This window comes from Dipodomys spectabilis, unplaced genomic scaffold (assembly GCF_019054845.1).
Source record: "Dipodomys spectabilis isolate Male_0828 unplaced genomic scaffold, ASM1905484v1 ptg000365l, whole genome shotgun sequence".
Lineage (NCBI taxonomy): Eukaryota > Metazoa > Chordata > Mammalia > Rodentia > Heteromyidae > Dipodomys > Dipodomys spectabilis.
This window is the reverse complement of record NW_024871042.1, coordinates 440,408-462,350: the sequence shown is the minus strand read 5'-3', so window position 1 is coordinate 462,350 and position 21,943 is coordinate 440,408. Positions and strand designations below refer to the sequence as shown.

At 37.2% G+C, this 21,943-nt stretch overlaps 1 protein-coding gene across 2 annotated transcripts in view; it reads left to right on the top strand.

Moving 5' to 3' along the window:
* The first annotated feature begins 2,469 nt into the window (after positions 1-2,469).
* Positions 2,470-21,943, top strand: part of Sel1l2 (SEL1L2 adaptor subunit of ERAD E3 ligase) — a 46,104-nt gene continuing 26,630 nt past the window's right edge. The window contains exons 1-7 of one of the 2 annotated variants that reach the window (XM_042666476.1): positions 2,470-2,534; positions 6,185-6,347; positions 14,375-14,428; positions 14,999-15,058; positions 15,149-15,230; positions 16,702-16,856; positions 17,710-17,766. In XM_042666476.1, coding sequence (XP_042522410.1) covers positions 2,485-2,534; positions 6,185-6,347; positions 14,375-14,428; positions 14,999-15,058; positions 15,149-15,230; positions 16,702-16,856; positions 17,710-17,766 — 621 coding nt within the window. In that variant the 5' untranslated portion in view covers positions 2,470-2,484. The remainder of the gene's footprint in view (positions 2,535-6,184; positions 6,348-14,374; positions 14,429-14,998; positions 15,059-15,148; positions 15,231-16,701; positions 16,857-17,709; positions 17,767-21,943) is intronic. The other variant, XM_042666474.1, reaches the window with a different exon arrangement.

Sequence of the window (21,943 nt, the reverse complement as noted above, 5' to 3'; positions counted from 1 at the left end):
TCAATGAGAGCTAGCTTCCTACCACTCAATTCATTCTCTTTCTCCTAACAATGACATCTAGTCTTCCTTCCTACTCTCTCTCCATGCCTCAGTCACTTTGAAACTGTCTTAGAAGCCAAGCCAGGAAGCAGTAGATCACCTGCCCAGTCCTAGACGATGGATTGTCAGCTATTTGTCTCTGGGTACATGCATGTCTCTAGGACTGCTTTAAGCATGCATTTTTTCTCCCTCAGTCTTCCCCCAGTTCTTCCTATTTAACTCTCCTTTTCAAGACATCTGAAAATTGCCAAAGATGTATTGAAGAACTATCTTTCTATGTGTGCCATATAATGTATCTTCATTCTCTGCCCCTCATCAGATCTCTTTATTTGGCGACTAAGTCGGACTCAATTCATACTTTGGAGGTCTAGGGTCAAAAACTGGTTTTAGTATTTTGTCTATTTGAGTGGTCACATGATGTCCTGCTGTAATACAGCTTTGAGGCTGCATCAGTCTCTCCAGCCACTATGATTACCTCACATCAAATCTGGAATCTCAAGACATTTCCTTACTCTACATTCCCTGAAGTTTCACAACCTTCAAACCTTAAGAAGAAGATGAAAGCGTCATCAAGATAACTTTATCTCATAATTGAACTCTCTTCTAAGAAGAAAATTTGTACAGCTCAATACATTTTAGGGAGCCAAAAAAGAATTACAAATAAAAGCAAAAGCTACGGGTAAAAAATTTGCAATGGTAAACCATTTTATATTTATGTGCATGCAGAGTCAAGCTTTCAAAATTTATTCTTATGCTTTGAAAGCGTGTTAATGAGAGCAACTGTGATTGTATACACAGATTAGTAGGCTTTTCCCATTATTCCTCACGTTTTAATCATGAGTATAGATAATATATAACTCAGAGCAAAAATTATATGCTAAAATATCATGTATTTCTAAATTGATTAACTAATGTGAAGCACTCAAAATAATTTTAAACTGGCTTTTAAGTTGGTTTTTTAATTAAATAATAAAATGGTTGTGGTGCTTGGTTTTGCTTTGTTGTTTTTTTTTTTTTAGGTAGGGGGGAAAGGTGAGAAGAAGAGTGAAAAAATGCAGTATATTCAGTATACACTATGGGAAAATGAGCTGTGTAGCTTGTGGACAAAGACAGGAGGAGGAAAGTGAAGGAAAGGATGACATTGTCCAAAAAAAAAGAAAAGAAAAGAAATGTTTTCATTACTTGACTTATGAAATGGTAACCCCCTTTGTACACACCTCTATGCTAACAATAAAAATTAAATTTAAAAAATGAAATGAGACAACTGTGATAGCTTGTCAGGAAGAAAAAAAAATAAGAGCCATTTAAAAGTTCTTTGTGGTCTTGTTAATGAAGCATCAAATTCCAAATGCCCTTCCTTTGAAATGATTTCTGGTGCTGTCTTCCTAATCAGAGATTTCACTGATACTGAAATGGACTTGAATAAATATTGTTGTGAAAGGTTGTGTGTGTGTGTGTGTGTGTGTGTGTGTGTGTGTGTGTGTGTGTGTGTGGAGTAGCAGCAAATTTGACTCTTCCTCCAACCTGCTTTTCTGGTTAATACACTGGTGACAATGATCTAAAAGTTATGAAGTGCTGTAGAAATGGTTCAGTGATACTACTGTAGTGGGTAAGATTGCATCTTATTTTCCTTAAGTCCCATAAAACAGACTTCTTAGCCCTCAGTCTACAAGGCAAGTTATAATTAGTAGTCTTTCTGTCAAGAATATACAAAGAAATGATAGGGAGAAGCCTTAGGGAGAGCAAAATTTCAAAGAGATTTTGTCCTCTGCTTCTAGGTGCACAATGCTAAGTCATCTTAGAAATGCTTGTTGCCTAGTCCTTTTGTTCTCTTCAACTATATATCATGGCTCTGAGATTTATAGACAGGAGCCAGAAATCCCCAGCTTCCTGTTTGTAGAACCTTACATACCCCGTGAACACCACTTTCCCTCCTGCCATCAGAAACTTAGTTCCCCACTGTCTAGATCCTTTCACAAAATAACAAGTGACATTTTTAGGCAGCTTCTCCCTTTTGACCTACCAGTGTCCTTAACTTAGAGAATAATACTAAGCAAACTTTTTGAAATTTAAAATATTCTAAAAATAAATAAAACTTGCCATGCAATGGTGGCTCATCCCTGTATTCCTAGCTACTCAAAAGGCTGAGATCTGAGGATCATGGTTCAAAGTCAGCCAGGGTAGGAAAGTCTGTGAGACTCTTATCTCCAATAAACCACTAGAAAACTGGAAGTGGTGCTGTGGCTCAAGCGGTAGAGCACTCGCCTGGAACTGAAGAGGGTAGGGACAGTGCCCAGGCCCAGAGTTCAAGCCCCACGACCAACAACAACAACAAAAAATAAGTAAAATAAAGAAGTAATATTGTTTTTCTTTTCCTTGTTTGCCCATATAGTAAAAAAGCAAGCAAAGAAAAACTTCACAGATCAAGGAGATGAGCTATTTAACATGGGCATCAAGATTCTCCAGGAATCTAAAGGCCAAAAGCATAAAGCAGAGTAAGTAGCCAAGTTAATACTCACGTTAATAAAAAAAAAAGGGCATTCTAGAATCTAATTCATCATTAAGCTCATTAGAATAACAAATAAGCTTATCTGCCCATAAGTTTTGCTTTTAGAAGGATCAAATGGTGTTTAAAGAGTCTCAAAAAGCATTACCCTAAGCAGAAGGATTATTTGGCTCAGGTACCTTTAAGTGAAATGGAGAATTAAGGTTCTGATCCTCATGAGCATTCAAGCCAAAATACTATGTTGGCTTTAATTAATTAGATATTTTAAATGTGTTATTTGAACTAGAACAGTTGCTGGTTTAGCATGTTTTATTCTTCCTGAGTGTTTGTACAGTACCTTATGATTGTCGGAGCTTTTTCATGTGTTTCTGCATTCTCTCCAGATGAATCTTATGAGGCAAGAAATACTACACCTAGCTTATTTAAAAAATGGGAAACAGAAAGCTAATGTTCTTACAGTGAGACAAACATAGATACACAGCAAGGAGGTGAATAAGCTGTGGTCCTCCACACCCATTCTTCCTCTTTGTTGCCTGTGTCTTTACAAAGGTGTCAAAACCCGAAGCCTTTGAGGAAAGTGCAGGAGTATAGAAGATGAGGATTGTTCATGATCACTTTCTACTGGCTAAGTTCGATATTACTCAGTGCTCACCATGCTCCTGTGGAGCATGGATTATTATCCCCCAACCACATGAGGAAACGGAGAGGGAAAAAGATTCTGTAATTCTGCCAAAGTGACAAGAAGAGAGAGATGAGAAAGTTGTTCTTTTCCTTAGGAGAAGGTGATTCATAAACTCTTAGCAAGAACAAAGGAAATACTCCCAGCACAATCTTGGTTTCCTACTAAGCGTCCCTGATGACTGTCTTGATAAGGACAGGTAAAAATCAGACCCCTAAAATACAACCTATCCTAATATGCAATTTATTTTACTAAGGAACTCACTTAGTAAGTGAAAACAGAGAATTATTTATCTAGCTTAATGATTCTCTTAGCCTTTGCTTAAAGGTTGGACTGGAACAAAACCCAGTCCTAACAGCAAACCAGCCTTCAAATTTAAGGACTTTATTCCAGGCTATTCTTGCCCAGATTGTCTTAATCTAGTCCTTACTTAGGAGTGACAGAAGAGTAGCTGTTTTACATAGCAGTAGAGGATATCTGAGTCACCTGATGCTTTTGAGTTAACAGCAGTGGAGAACTAAAACCAAATTTGCTAATCACAAGACACCCTGGGAGTTTGTGAGGAAGCTGGGCAAATCCCTTATGCTGTCAGAATAGCCCATGTTCTCCTTCAGCCAATCACCTCTATTGTCTTGTTCAAGATTCAGGAAGGTGAAGAGAAATTTAATGTTTACCTTCCTGACTAGAAGGGAATCCCTCTATTGTACTCATGCTTTGCGCCTTCCCATGGAAATGGCACTCGTGCTTTGAGCTTACCCACATTCTGGAATCATTCGATCATTTGTTTAATCATTCATTCATCTATTTATGTATTAAATAGGTAGCATTGTTGAAAGTGTCAGTATTGTTAAAAATATACATATTGACTGGAAGTGCCACTAAAATATCTAATGCTTGCCTGGCAAGCTCAAGGTTTTGAGTTCAATTCTCAGAAATGAAACACACACACACACACACAAACACACACACATACACACAAAAGTACACTTATCATGCAAGCATTTATCAAGAGAGACAAAATTTGTCTGAGGGAGTCAGGAAATCTCAGTGACAGCCATTGTTGGTCCCTCATTTAGAATTATTCCACATCAGCGTTTTCAGATACGCTGCTGATCTGTGTTGGAGGAATGTTTAGACTCTTCTCCCTCAATACCCACTTAACACCCAATTGCTTTGGTGATCATACAGATAGCTAACAATGCTATTGTCCAGATCTATTCCTGCTGTCTAGTTCCTTCTACTTTTTCCCTTTTGAGGATTGCATGTGGAACTTAATCTTGCCTAACCAGAAGCAACTTGTCCTATTTGTAGCATCTGTTTTATCACTTTGGATTTCCCTGACTGGGAAGCCAGATACCTGTGTCCACAGAATCCACAAACCTATAGAGCTTGGCTTTGTGGCCTGTTGCTGTTCCTTGGACAGATGAGATATACAATGGAATGCTTCTACAATCCATATCAGGTTTCTACATCTTGGTCCCTGTTGGAGTCTTCTCATTCCTGCAGGCTAGATAAGTTACAACAGCAAGCCTTGTGATAAAAGCCATTCAAGTGGATTTGTATCCCAATGTCAGCCTATCCTTCTGCTACCTATCCTAGGTATCAGTTTTTTGAGACCTTCCTTGTTTGCCCCATCCTCAAGATGCTAAGCTTGCTTTATCCCTGGGTAAGTTCTTTCTTGCCCTCCTGGCTCTAGTTGTCTGCCATTTTCTGTTCTACTAGAATACCAATCCTCTATTTTTGACATGCTGACCTCTACTGCTTCCTTCGTTGAGTGGCTTTCTGAGGCCTTTTAGGCCCAACTTGTTCTGCACAAGTCTTTGTAAAGGAGCAGCTTCTTTTCTCACCATTAAAGACACTCAACACAAAATTGCCTGATCATTCTTAATTGGAAACAATGATGTGGAGGGGGTGTACCGTACATTTTCTTATATTTGAGTCAAATACATGAATATAGAGGTTAATGATCTCTAGACTTGGTACTAACAAAAAAAGGAAATTATAAAAGTAAAAGTACATCCCCGAAGTCCTCTCTGTCTCTTAACACATTTTGACCTGTGAGATTCTTCATCACTACTTGTCACACACAGAAAGTCCAGGTGATTTGAGGCTGAAGTTCAGAATATGCAGTGTCAGGCAATCCTACAGTAACTATATTTTCAACCACTAAAATTTTACACCATTACTACCTAATTAAAGAGAAATTATTAAGTTATAAAACTTTGGTTCTAATAGTAATAGCTAAATTTATTGAGGGTTTACGCTTACCAGGCATGATGCCAAGATTATCTCAATTAATCTTTACAGCAACCCTACAGAGTAAGTGTCCTGTTATCCTCATTTCATAGCTGAAAGAGGCACAAAGAGGCTAGGTAACTTGACTGAAAATTTCCAACTATTAACTGGTGGAGCCAGAATATGATTCCAAACAACAAAACTGTAGAGTCCTATCGATTGAACTTTTGTTTGGGTATTGATTTTCCAAGTAACCTGGCTTTGCTGTATTGAAAAGAAGTGTTGCTTTAAGAAATGTAAGTATCTCATTATTTGCATGAGATAAACTCCCATATGCAGCATTTAAATTTTGAGTACTCTCATATTTTCAGAAGTTGCTTTACAAAACAAATATCTATAAATAATAGAGATGGGCATGGAAGAATTTGCTATTTTAGGATGACTGCTTTGAGTTTTCACTTTACTTACCACATAAAGCTTAAGGATGACATATCTTATGTATTTCTCATTATTAGTAGCTTTATTGTTTGTTAAATGTATTTGAAATTATAACCTTAGATTGATCTAAAGGTAAAATAAATCAACAAATCTAGAGGTATAATAGACTTCAGCTCAGCTGCATTGTGACAACAGAGTACTACTTATTAGAAAGAAGTCACATAAAGGAAGGAGCAGAAAATTTCATTTTTGTAAATCACCCTTTTGACATTATATTCTTGAAACAGAGCCTACATGCTTTTTGCCAAAGCAGCTGACATGGGAAATTTGAAAGCAATGGAGAAAATGGCTGATGCTTTGCTATTTGGAAATTTTGGCATGCAAAACATAACAGCAGCTATCCAATTATATGAGTCCCTGGCTAAAGAAGGATCATACAAAGCCCAAAACGTGAGTTTTGAAAGAAAACAAAACCTTAAATACCTCCATCCTGAAATAACAAAAGAACAATAACACATAAAAGAAGTTTTACAATAGTGTTCCCACACTACTGCAGACCCCAGAGCTAGCTAGGCTGTGGTAATGTGGTCATATGCACATAGACATAGTAGTGTCAGGTCAGTAATGCAGCAGGACCCCTGGTACCTTATTCCAAACAGAGGACTTTAAGGAACATAACTGCTCTCCACTGCTCTCCATTTGGAGTTGATTCTGGTACAGGGTGATAAATAAGGATCTAACTTTAGTTTTCTATACCTGTTTAGCCAATTCTGCCAGCCCCATTTATTGAAGAGGCTGTCTTTCTTCCATCCTATTTTTTTTTTTTTTTTGCTCCCTTGTCAAAGATTAGGTGGCCATAGGTCTGTGGGTTCATTTCTGAGTCTTCGAATCTATTCCATTTTTGGTCCTCAGGCCTGTTTTTGTGCCAATACCAAGCTGTTTCCAGTACTATGTCGTTGTAATAGAGTTTGAGGTTTAGTATTGAAATTCCTCCAGCATTGTTGCTCCATTCATAAGGAAATGAAAAGTTTGGGGAAAATTATATTAAGTGAAGTAAGCCAGACCCAAAGTAAAGCAGGTCTCATGATCTCCCTCATTTGTAAGAACTAGAATATGTAGAAGATAACTCTTAACAAGGGATCTCAAGAACCCACTTGCTTAGTGTCAAGAACTATATATAATGAAGTATATTAATATGAACCCCAACTCATGGAAACAAGAGCCTCTCATTAGACCCGGTATATAATTCATTCTTTTTTCTCTATTATTGTTTTTTTTTTCCTTTCCTCATTTCTCTTAGCTTTTTGTACCTCGTGTTTTACATAATAGACAATGCAATATGTGGAAAGGAAAGGGAATCACAGAAACATCAGAACAAAGGATGAGCCACATTGATACTCACTTGACATTATGTGAGATATGAACATTACAACTTGGGGGTCGGGCGGGGGGGGGGGGGGGGGGGAGGGGGGAAGATAGGGAAGGGTAAGCGGGAGGCAAAGAAAGATGGGGGTAGAGCCAGGCGCTGGTGGCTCATGCCTGTAATCCTAGCTACTCAGGAGGCTGAGATCTGAGGATTGTGGTCCAAAGCCAACCCAGGCAGGAGCAGTTCGTGAGACTCTTACCTCCAATAAACCACTCAGGAAACCGGAAGTGGTGCTGTGGCTCAAGTGGTAGAGCACTCACCTTGAGCTGAAGAGCTGAGGGACAGCGTCCAGGCCCAGAGTTCAAACCCCGCAACCCCCCCACCCCCACCCAACACACACACAAAACAAAAAAAAGATGGGGTAATGATAATTAAAATGATAATTAAAAACAAATGTACTTATTGTCTTACCTAGGTAACTGTAACCCCCCAACACATCACCTTTTCAATTAAAAAATAAAATTTATTTAAAAAAAAAAGAGAACTGCTCTCCAATCCACCCTAAGGTGACAGACCCTAAGGGCTCATTTGAGAGCTCTGGATTCTTGACATAGTTACATTTTATACAGAATGCAAGGTTAATGCCAGGGACAGACTTTGCTCTTCCTACATATGCCTTCTGCATAACTAGGATTTCTGGCTTGTGCCACCTTATCTGGCTTGACTTGTTCTTTCTGCATTTCATTTTCTTTTGTCTATAAAAAAAATGAAGTTATCTGTGTAATAGGTGTGTGTCTAGTTTGTGAGGGACCAGAAGACAGAGTGTAGGTAAGATAAAATTAATCCAAATGGCTAACAGTGATCTACTATGCAAAATCCAGCCCTGCTATTTATTGGAACACTGCAACATTATATTTGATGGTTAAAAAAAAATCCTCTGCCTAAGCCATCCTCTGTGCTCCCTGACCACCTGAATGTCCTCATTCCTCACTCAAGACTCTTCTCAAACTCTCCATGATATGCAAATGTAGAACCCTCAACTACCCTGTTGCAGCTCTATAGCTGGATTTGACTACATTTCTACTATTATTCCTGTGAACACTATAGAAAAATGTTTCCAATAGCAAATCCTCTTACAGTTGATTGAGCTCCTTGTATTAAAAAGAAAGAGTGAAGGAGATTTTATGCCACAAACAGTACTTAGTTCAATGGCTAAGTCCTGAGACCAGGTTGGCCACAGGCCACATTGATTCAAGCTTAATAGTGCTGCCCAGGTGACCACTTTCCTTCTCCTGATATTTGTGCTAGTCTAATATAGGGATCCTGCTGGCACTGTTGGGAAGTGTAAGGACAATAGCACAACAGAAGTGCAATGCACCTAAGCATTTGATTTTGGTGCCTTGCATCTTGTATATACAGTTATCTAACTTGGCCAGAGGAAGGGGAATAACAAAATGCTGAAACAAGGACACAGGATGATGACCTATTGCAACAAGGAGACTCACAAGATACTATGCTGGAAATAAACTTGATAACTTTGGGGGAGAGGAGTGAGGGAGGTGGGGCAGGGAAGGGTTAGTAGGATAAAAACAAAGGAGGGGGAACAATGCTCGACAAGAAATGTGCTCATTACCTAGCTCTTGTAACTGTAACCCAGAAGTGGCGCTGTTGCTCAAGTGGTAGAGCACTTGCCTTGAGCTGAAGAGCTGAGGGACAGCGCCCAGGCCCAGAGTTCAAGCCCCACAACCGACAAAAAAAAAAAAAGAAATGTGCTCATTATCTAGCTCTTGTGACTGTAACCCCTCTGTACAGCATCATTACAATAAAATAAAATTTTTAAAAAGAAATGCAACTAAAGAAGCTAGAAATTAAAATGAGCAAGAATAGGAGAGAGTTGCAGGGCTGGAGAGATACAGAGGATACTACATCTCTGAAGTGGGGAGAGAAAAATAAATCAGAAGTACCAATAGCCAGGTATTAGTGGCTTGCGCCTGTAATCCTAGCTACTCTGGAAGCTGAGATCTGAGGATCATAGTTCAAAGCCAACCTAGGCAGGAAACTCCATGAAACTCTTATCTCCAATTAACCACCAAAAAGCCAGAAGTATAGCTAGGACAGGAACACATGCACAGGAAAATAAAGTTCTGATGCACTACAGATGATGATGGGATGTCAGAGAACCAATAAGAATACACAAATTAACAAAGAAAAACAATGCTACAATTCACCTTATAAAGTGTCCTTGAGAACATGAGGGGAGGAATGCAATTTTAGACTACTATACAAAGAGAAGCTGGATGGAGGAAAAGAGGCCTAATCACTTCTTTTCATACCTTGACTGGTTCATGTAGCAAAATAAACTGAAGGAAATTCTGTGAAGGGCAACAAAAACAATTTACATTATGAAAATATCCCAGTAAGATGATTTGAAAGAATCTGTAATAGTAACTATTAGTAGAGTAGTCTTCAATGAAATGGTGGGAATTGAGGAGATTTCAAGCTCTCATAATCTGGAAGATGTCCTGTAAGGTACTGTGTTTACCAGGTTGGATATAGATAGTTCACTTGTAACTTTTCAATTTTCTAGTTCTCATTTAGGAGGCAAAAACTGAGAAATAAGAAACTAATTCTTTTCTTCATATAGATAAACTGTTCTCAATAAGAAATTTGTCCATTAATTTTCCAGGCAGGAAATTAAACCTCGGTATATGGTTCAAGGTAGAGTACTACAAAAAGAATCAAGGAATAGGTCATTTATATTTTATTACCCTTAAGAAAATTCAAACCAGTAATGGTAATCTCCAAGTGGTGACACTATTTTGGCTATTTTTATATTATTTTTTGCCAGTCCTGGGGCTTGAACTCAGAGCCTGGGTGCTGTCCCTGAGCCTCTTCATAGTATCATTTGAGCCAGATGGCCACTTCCAGATTTTTTCTGAATAATTTATTGAGGACAAGAGTATCATTAACTTTTCTGCCTGGACTGGTTGCAAACCATGATCCTCAGATCTCAGCCTTCTAAGTAGCTCACAAGTGTGAGACACCTGTGCCTGGCTCTATTCCTTTCTTTTTTTTAAGTAGTTTTATATTGTTTTCTTCTCTCTAAATGGTCTTTCTATTCATGCATATGTACTACTTTGCTATTTATTTAACTTACTTTTATTTATTTTAAATGTATTTAAGGGCTGGGAAGGTGGCTCAGTGGTAGAGTGCTTACCTTGCATGCATGAGACCCTGGGTTCGATTCCTTAGCACCACATAAATGGAAAAAGCCAGAAGTGGCGCTGTGGCTCAAGTGGTAGAGCACTAGTCTTGAGCTGAAGAACTCAAGGATTCACCAGGCCCAGAGTTCAAGCCCCACAACTGACAAAAAAAAATATTTAACTTAATTTTTTAAGATTATTGTGAATGAAATTCTTTTCTTTTTCTTTTGGCCCAAGATTAGAACTCGAACTCAGTACCTAACACTTTCACTCATTGACTGGTGCTCTAGCAACTGAATCATGTCTCCCACCTTGGAATTTTCTTGATTTCTCTCTCAGCTTGTTCATTGTCAGTATATAGAAAAGCTACTGCTTTTTATATGTGATTTTTTATTCTGCTATTAAAAGTGTTTATCAAATCTAGGAGTTTTCTTTTCTCTCTTTTATTTATTTTTTCTTGTGCCAGTCCAGGGGCTTGAAGAAGCCAAGGCCTGGGTGCTGTTCCTAAGCCTTATTGCTGAAGGCTAACATTCTACCTCTTGACACACAGGTTTACTTCCAGTTTTTTGGTAAATTGGAGATAAGAGTCTCACAAATTTTCCTGTAAGGTTGGCATCAAATTGTGATCTCAGATCTCAGCCTCCTGAGTAGCTAGAATTACAGGTGTGAGCTACTGGTAACTGGCTTATTTAGGAGGGGTTTTGGTTAGAATATTTAGGTTTTTTTAAAACTAGGATCATGTCATATGCAAATAACAATAATTTGACTTCTCCTCCCTATTTGAATCCCTTGATTTAAATCCCTTAACTCCATTTTTTATTGTGTTTTAGGATTCTAGAATAATCATGTCTCAATGACAAAGATTCTATATATTCTTCTTTTATATACAAAAATCAAATTATGGAGGTATGAATTGTGGTAGGGCTATAGTTATTAGCACTATGCTACTAGTGAAAAAATGTTTTTAGTATCAACTTAATAATCACTTTGATCAGTCTAGAGTTACCTGTGTAAAGCACTGCTTGACGCTGATGCTTTTTTGTATTTAGAGTACAGACAGTGTCTGAGTTGCTCGTTAGAGTTCCTTCATTACTTTTAGTTCAAATTGAGTTCCAAAGAACTCAATTTGAACTAAAAGTAATGATCACAGGAGCTTTCAAGCCTCATACAATAATTAAAGGAAAATTGCTTCATCTTTTTTTTCTCCCTTAATAATCCTTTGCACAAAAAAGCAAAAGGAATATTTAATTTTGAAATTGTTACTATAGAACCTGAATAATTTACCTTGAAGTACAGTGAAACATCCTTTATACTTAACTCTTCCCATGCAACCCCAGCCACTGTAACACTTCCTTAAAAGCCATGCCAAAGTGGTTGAGTTTAGTATCTGAGTATTATAAACAATCCAATTTGCAGAGTTTGACCATTAAAAACCACCAAAAATGTCCTTGATGTTATCACTATTCTGTAGCTTCTCTTTCAGTTCATCATGTTTCTCTTTCCTGGATGGAAACTTAAATCATTCTATAATCCATCTTTGTTTTATCTCGTCCTTTTCTCAGAAAAAGACTGAGTCCAAAAACAAACAAACAAACAAAGCCAAAGAATGTGAAATTGTTACATGGCAATACATGACATATAAAAGAATAGGTCTGTGCTGACAATAATCGGTGTATTTTACCACAGGACAGCTCGTGACATCTTTTGACTTTCTGGAATGCCCAGGCATGCTTTAAGCAGAATTAAAAGATATACCAAGAATAAAGTAAAGTTGAACTCCCCCTCCTCCAAGAATTAACTCAAAGTCACTCCATGTTATTTTTATGCTAAAGAGAAAGGAAGTTCAGCCTTTGATTATTCAAGGCTGATAAAAATCATTATTTTAGTCCTTACTCTTTGGAGTGAGCTTTATACAAAAATACTCCCCTTCACTGTCACAGAATGTTAATTTAATTCCCACACAAGCTTCTTCATAACTTTATGAGCTCATGTATTTTTCCAGGAGGATCAGACCAAAAGAGCAGGCGAGGCTGTACACAATGATCCTGTTGGTTGTAAGTGGCTCTAAAATACAGGCCTAAATTGAATAGAATTGCACCTTCATTTTCTTACATGAAGGTCAGTGTATTTGTTTACTGTCAAAGTTTCTGCATCAGTGAACTAGATTCTAAATTGAGCAGAAAAAAACTGCTGGGAGTTGCAACAAAATTTTGAAAAATAATCTAAAATTGGCTGGAGATGTCCCTGAAAGGAGCCAATTTAATCATTTTAAATATACATTGCAAGGGTTACAGGAGTACCAAAATTCAGATGTCTTCCATTTACAGAACAATTGTGAGTTCCCTAAAGAGGAAACCTTGAAAACTAAAGAGGACTTTTCAGAATCACAGAAGTTTTTTGTTTTGTTTTTAATTTTTGATATATGAACTGTACTTATAAACTATGTTAGAGTCATTATGCTTTTGGAAACAGAACTCTGCAGTTTCATAATTTAAAAAGTAACACAGGCCCGGTATGGTAGTGTACATCTGTAATCACAGCTATTTGAGAAGTAGAGGTGAGAAGATTGCCAACTGAGGCCAGTCCAGGCAGTTAATAAGAGACCCTATCGAAGAAGCAAAAACTATACAGCACATGGATAGAGGGCATTGCTCATTTGGGGAAGCTCAAGGCCCTGAGTTAATCTTCAGTACCGTAAAGAGAGATTGAGACAGAGATGCAGAGAGAGGCCGAAAAGACAGAAAAGAGTGTTTTGCCTTTCAAAATTACAATTAAAACTTAAAAAAATTACCCATTTTTTGAGGTGATTGAATTACCACACCTTGATGCATATTTAGATTTTAGACATTTTACATGTCTCCTGTAATGTTCTTATGAACCAGATGAAGAAATGGAAATGTGAGCCTGATACTGGTAGATAGAGAGTGGTAATAATAATGGAGAGTTGTAGAATGCAGAGGTGAGGCATAAAGCCTAGAAATTATTTCAATCGTCTCTAGAACTGAGAATAGCTCACAGTAAAAGCATGCTGGGAGACATAAATGTGAGATAGTATGTCCCAATAAACTCATCAAATGGCAAAAATCCATTTCATAGACTTGTCAAACATTGTAAATCTGCAACACAGGACATGTCGGGTGTCAGCAGTTGACCGTGTGATCTCATTGGCTAACTGGGAACCTGCCACTGCCCAGCATCCTCAGAAAGTGTTCAATCCCATGCCACTAACCAAGAAAAAGCTGCAATTTAAGCATTGAAGTTCAATTTCTACTGAACACATATTGCTTTCACACCATCCCAAAGCTGAGAAATTGTAGGTCAAACCATAAGAAGTTGGCAACCTTCTACCAGGCTTCATCATCTCTATTTTCAGCTTGGTGGCTCACTACAACTTAAATGGTTTCTGGAGATCTTTTGAAAACTTTATGTCTGTTGAGGGGTGGGGGAGGGAGGGGATACAGTCTGAGACTTTCTATTCTTTCAACTTGTTCAGGGATTAGACTGTAACAGTTTATTCAATGTGTTTCTTACTGCTTGAATATTTTGTACCAATCCTGTCTCATTTAAAAACCTGAATAAAATATTCAAACGTACTTTGTAAGATATTGCAGGTAAAAAACTGTTTCTAAGTAAGTAAAATACATAATGACCACTGGTTTAAAATGTTTTATTATTATTCATTCTAAAGTACAGTAAGAATTAGCTCATCTTCATATATTATATAATTCTTCCACCATTGTGACCTTTCCCAAATTCTCACAGCTTTAACCAAAGAATTTTGTTGGAACTTAACAAATAAATTAACAATACAAATTATCATGGAGCAGACCTTTCAAATATTCCTTATCATAGGTAAGAACTGTGAAGCCAATGACATATCTAGCTATATGTTTTCATTTGTACTTTAGGCTTTAGGATTTTTGTCTTCTTATGGAATAGGAATGGAATACGATCAAGCCAAGGTAAAGTCAATTCTATTATCTTTTGGGGGAAATAAAACATTTGTTTATTTAAATTTATTTATTTGAGTCAGATATACTCTTTTGTTGTTTTTGTTTCGAGACAAGATCTCACAAGATAGGACAAGCTAGACTCAAACCTGTAATCCTCTTGTCTCAGCCTCCCAAATGCTAAGATTACTGGCATGTGCCACCATGCTGGGCAGAATCTATTGTTTAGGGGACTTACGTTATTGTTAGAAGCATCCAATCAACAGAGAAATTTAACATTTTTCTACTAGGAGTTTCTTAAAGTCTCATATTTTACATTCATAGCTAAAGGCAGATAGTATCTACTTTCTAGGGATTTTATGATAATAAAATGAATGGAAATATCATGCATAATTCCCTTATTAAAAATTCCACAGTCTTAATAATAATGCCATTTTTGATAAATAGCACCCATCTTAAAAGAGAAATTTGAAATTTATTTTGAAGTAGCTAAAGATTCATTGCTAGAGTAGGAGTGAAAATTAGTGGTTGACTTGAGTTCCTAACTTGAAAACAATATAATTTTGCTTTATTTTTGCTTAGGCATTGATATATTATACCTTTGGAAGTGCTGGAGGAAGCATGATGTCCCAGATGATTCTGGTTTGTAAATTAAATATTCTTGAGTCAAGTAGAAATATTATAAATACAATATTATCTGAATGTTAACAATATGTATTCTTGTGTTTTTAGGGGTACCGGTATTTGTCAGGAATCAATGTTCTACAAAATTGTGAAGTTGCGCTAAATCATTACAAGAAAGTAGCAGATTATAGTGAGTAATCCCCATAATTTATTTTAAAGGAAACAGACATGAGGTTGGGGCTGTAGCTCAATGGTAAAGCACTTGTCTAACACAAAAACCTGAGTTCCATTGCCTATCACTGCAAAAAACCCAGACTGATTAAACAACCTTAACCAATCAATACTAATCAACATAAATTTATGAAAGTACTATAGATTTCTATGCTCTTAGCATCTGCTAATACATTTCTTTTAATCATTGTGGTGTTTCAGCTTTCTGAGACACTTCAAAAATGATTGTATTCATCTTTTATTTTTTATTAATCTATCTCCAAACACTTCTGTTTTACATATTTTTGTGATGTTCATTGTTTAAATAAAAAATTTAAATGCAAAAAAAACTATAAATGCAACACCAATAAATATTAAGCATTTACTCCAAACCTAATATTTACAATGTAAAATGGCTGTTAAAAATACTTAACGAAATAAACACAGACACATACATTGGAGATATCTACCACTGCATCCAAGTAAATTCAAGCAATTACTATTCTAATACCTTATAAGCTTTGTCTCCAAAACACACAACATGAGACTAAGCTATGTTTCCTGGAATCCTTTCTTCTTTCTCTCTCTTTCATTCCTTCCTTCCCTCCTTCCTTCACACCTTCCCTCATTCCCCTCTTCCTCCCTCTATCTCTTCCTTTGTTTTCTTTCTTTTTTCTCTCTCTGTCTTTTCTTTTAAAATCTGGAAGCACTTTATCACCTGAGCTTTGTCCCCCTCTTGCCTACAATCACTTTCAAGTTTGTATGTAACATTTCAGCTGTGACAGCACAGAAGCAGAATCTATACTGGAGTTTAAAATAAAAATCTTCCAAGAAATGAATAAGGCAAAGCCCATTTGGTTAATTTCTGGATTTAGAATAACACCTAAATCTAGAAATGAACCATATCTTTGCCACAACTGGAATCTGAGAAAAGAAAGGGAAAAAATAAATTACTTTTGAATTTGAGATGCTATATATATAAATAACAAGATCATTTTATATGCTTAATAAAATTGGAATTACTATGTATAATATTTTAAACTGCATACTTTGTTAAATTCTAGCATGTTTATGTTCATATTTATTTCCAGACTATCTATAAGCAATAACTAAGGAACAGTTATTCTTCTTATATTGTATTACCAGTTCCCGAAAATGTCCGCACAGATGGAATTAGCCGTTTCTAAAATCTCTTTTCTTGAGCCTCCGTGACCAATTTATTCAGAAGAGTTCAATATATGTTGATAATGCTTATGTGAATTGAAAAGAATAGCTAGGTCTTTTGAACTTTTGAAAGAATAAAAATTTCTCTTTCCCGTGGGTTTTCGCTGTCAATCAGCCACATTTTACCACAATTTTAGGAGACTAAGTTCAACTGTTTTCTCTAAGTTGACTGTTATCCCTTTCGGGTTATGTTTTCTAACTCTTTTCTGGGTTGTTTCTATTCACAGTTGCTGACAAGTTGGAAAAAAGTGAAGGTATTCCAGTGGAAAAAGTGAGACTCACTGAGAGGCCTGAAAATTTGAGTTCTAACAGTGAGATTTTGGATTGGGACATATACCAATACTATAAATTTTTGGCAGAAAGAGGAGATGTTCAGATACAAGTAATGTATTCAGAAGAGTCTGAATTCTTAAAACATGCAAATTACAAGGGACTTGGTTCTCTGAATTCTGGAGGGATTAGCAATGCCCCCAAATTGAATGGGAAAGGGAGGGAAGAGGCATTTTTTCCTTTTTGCCCTATTTCTGTTTTATCCCCTATCACTTGCCTATGTGGAGAATCACTTGCCATATTAAGATTTGGAGTTTTTTCCATTTCTTCCTAAAAAATATTTTTTAAAGCCTAGGTTTTAATTATAAGGAGGAAAAAAAGCACCATCCAATATTGTCTTTGATATATATGAAATCATACAAGGATCTAGAAATACTATCTTGGGGAATGGGGCAGTATTTGTGTGACCTTTGCCAAGCCAAGAGCTAAGTGCCCTAGGCTCATGTGCCCATGATTGCTCTTTACCCAGCAGCTAACATCCTGCTACTGAGGAAGCCATATGCCCAATAGCAACTAATTTTCTAATGAAAAATATAGTCAGGAATGTTTGCCAGCTTTTTTCTTTCCTTTTGGTCCTGGGGCTTGAACTTCTGGGCCTAGACACTGTCTCTGAGCTTGTGTACTCAAGACTACTGCTCTACCACTCAAGCCACAGCTCCATTTCAATTTTTTTGTGGTTAATTGGAGATAAGAGCTTCACAGACTTTTCTGCCCAGGCTGGCTTCAAACTACAATACTCAGATTTCAGCCTCCTACATAACTAGGATTATAGGCATGAGCCACCTATGCCCAGCTTCCAGCTTTTTTTCAAAATCCACCAACTGCCTCAAACTGGATTAACATGTTTTAGTTAATCAACACCAAGTAAATTTAAATTAATATTGTACTAAAATCATTGCTCCTAGGTATCTCTTGGACAATTACATCTTATTGGGAGGAAAGGTCTAGATCAAGATTACTATGTAAGTCAACCTCAAAATTTAGTCATATAGTGTGGAGAGGAAAATGGTGAGGGAGGGAGACTGGGAACAGTGAAAAAGGAAACCAGGGATAGGTAGAAGTGTAGCCAAGCACAGCCCATCGCTACCTCCCTGCTTTCTTGCTTCTGAGGAAGAAGGAAAGTGGAGAACTTTCCTACCTGCCTTCAAGTACAAAATTGCAGGAGCGTCTAAGGGAACCATTGGGGCACACTTGAGCATAACTACTCCCACACACTGTAAGGGTATGGTTAGGTTAGAAAAACACCCCCAACCCACAGGCCTTAAATATTCCCCTCCTTCCAGGTCAGCTGAATAAAAGTCCACCTGGGAAGTTTCTGCTAAGGAACAACTCCATTCCCATTTGGCTAGATCAGGGAACATATTTCTTTTCCACTCACATATGTTGTTCTAATCACTCAAGCCGCACCTCCAGTGAGGAGATTCTTTTCATTGCAATTAACAACACATCAAACAGCTTTTACATTTACAAAAATTCTTTTCCTTTTCTTAGCCATAAAGCATCTCAGTAAAGTTAGAGGATTCATTAACCATTCACATTTATAGTAGAGAGAAAAGGCCAAATAAACTTGATCTACATAGGGTTCTTCTCAGTGAAATACCAGAGTCATAGGATAAACTTTTATGTAGATTTTAATTGTGGGTTCAAGGGTCTAGTCACTACAGACCAGGGGTTATCTCTCGGGTTCTTTTAATATTTGTGCTGGTATAACATGAGCTTGAACTCAAGGCTTCAAGCCCTTGCTAAGCTTTCTTCCTCAAGGCTGTCGCTCTACCATTTGAGCCACAGAACTACTTCTAGCTTTTTGCTGTTAAGTGGAGATATAAGTCTCTTGGAGTTGTATACTTGGACTGGCTTTGAACACTGATCTTTAGCCTTCCAAGTAGCTAGGATTATAGGTGTAAGCCTTCCATGTCTGGCTTCCTGAGTTTCCTTTTAAAAGATAATTTTGCAGTTCTTATCATGTTCTAGAAGCTCATTGTCTCAAAGAACACAACTCTGTTTCAACAAAATCCCAATGACAGTGATGGAAACTTTATAGGGCTGTTGCATAAAAAAGTGACCTGTTAATATTTTTCATTTGATTTTATCTTATGAATATTTCTGTGGTATCCAGTTTTCTGTTTTATGTGAGATATAGTAAACATCAAGTAAATGCTAAAGTTAATTTCATAAAGTGTGATTAGAAATAAGGAGCAATTTCAATAAGCATATGCAGCTCAAGATAGCTCAACTGAAGGTTTTTAGGTAGTTAAAAAAAACGCTAATCATATGAGATGATCTTCTTAAATGAGAATTTCCAAATTAATAATATTTCAGTGTTAGAAATTAACCTGCTAAGGGGTCTTCATTTGATTGGGTGTCAAAGCACCCAAACATGAGCTGTATGGATGACTTGCCAATCTTGGTACAATATGATACCTCCTCCAAGTCTGGTATTTCCAATCAGCCCTACTGGCTATGAACATCAGAGGAGTTTCCAGAGGTACCGTGGACTAGGGTGAAGGACTAGCTAGGGTGGTAGTGAAAGGTTTCAGGGATGTTCATGGCAATGCTTAGGCATTGCTGGGCATCACTAGGTCCCCAGTCAGGTTCCAGAAGCTCATTCGCAGAGGTTTCATGGTAAGTGTTTCCAAAACGAGAAGCAGAGGCTATTAGAGGTAAGGTAAATTGCTTCAAGAGCCATAACTGAGAAGTAAGTTAGGAATTAGAATTTGAACTCCAGTCTTCAGCATTCAAACTTGTGCTCTTTCTATTAAACTATTTTTCCTTTCAGCCTCACCCTTCCATACAGGCTCTAAAATCTGCCTCCTTGTTTATAAAAAACCAACAAGCAAGAACATGATCAATCAGGGCCCTTTCATCTATAACGATTTGATAGTGGGTTAGGGCTCTTGCTCCTCTCATCCAGATATCTCAAGAAAGCAATTTTAATTCTGGAACAATCCCAGTGGTTCAGGCACTGTTTGAGGCAATCTCAGGCTGGTCCTTTCTGCTTCCTTCAACTTAAAGAAGTTGCCCTGAGACTACAGTCAAAAAATGTCAACGGATTGGCTTGTGATTAGCTTAGTCTACACAACTAACCATTTCCTAGTTTAGATGACTTGAAACAATAGCCACTTGATTTCCTGGTTTGGGCATTGTCAACAATATTGGGAAGGCTCTGCTGAACAGGGTCTGGGCCAGGCTCAATGAAGCTTAGCTAGTTTTGCTCATTCATCTGCACTTAAATGGAGCATTTGCCAAAGCAATCTAGTTTGTGATGGCATTGGTGATGGAATGATTTGTGACAAGTAGGATGGCTGGAGCATCTCTTCCTCGAGCCAAGCAGCCTAGTTTTATACATGGCAATCAAAGGGAGCCTTGAGGTCCAGCTGAGCACTCCAAGTCACTTCTGTCCTATTGTTTTGGCCAAAAATCATCACAGGCCAGGAAGAATGAAGAGATAGAGAAGTCAGTTTCTCACGGTGGACGAAGCAGCAGACTACTGAGGCTTCCTTGCTATCTATGTGGCAGCACAGACCCACAGGGAAAAGGGAAAAGGAAAGGATGTGATCCAGATCTAACCTTCATCTTTTAGATCTTATCCTCTCAGGGAGGATTTTCTTCATCAATCTTAATCTTCCATCACTTATCCAATCATACTGTAACTCCCCAAGTTATATTGATCTTTATTGTCTGTATCCCCACAACGCATTGGATGCCCTAGTCTCTCATGCTCACTACTATGTGTCTTGTTTATGAGTACCTGGCACATCCCAGGTTCTCAGTAAGAGTCTTTGAATGAACATATGCTAGCATGGTAAACATATATTGCTTTGTAACCAGAAAACCACCACTTCAATCATATGCTCTTTCGGTCCACCAAAGAAATAAGGCTCTTTTAAGATGTGGTAAACTCCAAGACAATATTTTATCTGATCATATAAGAATCACCAATAGAGCAAAATCCTAGCAATTCAAGATAGACATATTCTCCCATGTTGTACTCTTACTCTGGAGTTCACCATTAAAAGGTAATTTTAGAAATCTTCACTATAAAAATCATATTAGTCATCAGACTAATAATAAAATACCAGCGTTACTGGACACTTACGGGTTACATAGTATCATTCCAGGGAATCTTACAGGGATATAATGAAATTTACAACTGAAATAAATCAGCATTTGACCAATTGAAAATGTTTTAAAAGTGAAATGTGATGATGCAGTTTACTGCCCAGCAAATTAAATACCAAAATATCCAGAAATAACTATCTGGCCTTTTTCTCTTCTCCTCACTGTTTGGGTGAATCTCTCATGCATTGCCATTACAGGCAACATTTTTACCCACTCCCTGACTAATGCCTTAATTACTGAAAAGTATTGTATGTGCTTTTCTTGATTACATTATCTTGAATTTTCTACACACATAAATTTTCATTTCATTTGCATTTCTAAATATATACAGGCTCAGAATGAGTTGGATTAGGAAAGGGCAGGATATTTGGGTATATAAATATTAAAGTGGATAAAGCAGAATTAAGTGAAACCTGACGGAGGAAGAGGAATAATATCAAATATACAAAGACAACTGCTTTATTACAGTGGATAAAGCAGAATTAAACTACACCTGACAGAAGAAGAGGAATAATATCTAATATATAAAGACAACTGCTTTATCTACACTGCCACCAATTAAAATGAAAGCTAATCTCATCCATTTTTTCAGGATGATTTACAGAGCCTAAGATAAAAGAAAGTGCTCATAAGAGTTTTTAGAATAATACATTTTCTTGACATGTCATTCTAGAGGACATATTACAAACTGATTAAACTGGGATTTTCATAAACCAGTGAAAAACCATACTCATGTGAGAGGGGGAGTTAAAATAATAAAACTTCCCTCAATGCATGGAACTGGCTACCTTTATTTAATGTTCTACTAAGAAAGAAAAAAACTGCCAATATTAACTTACATTATAGCATGTCATTGGTATCCTTCTTAAAATGAGAAAGGGGAATCTTGGCACCAGTGGCTCATGATTCAAGTGATACAGCTCTAGCCTTGAGCAAAAAACGCCTCGGGGCAGTACCCGGGCTCTGAGTTCAAGTCCTAGGATGAGCACAAATAAAAGAGAGATGGGAAGGAGGGAAGAA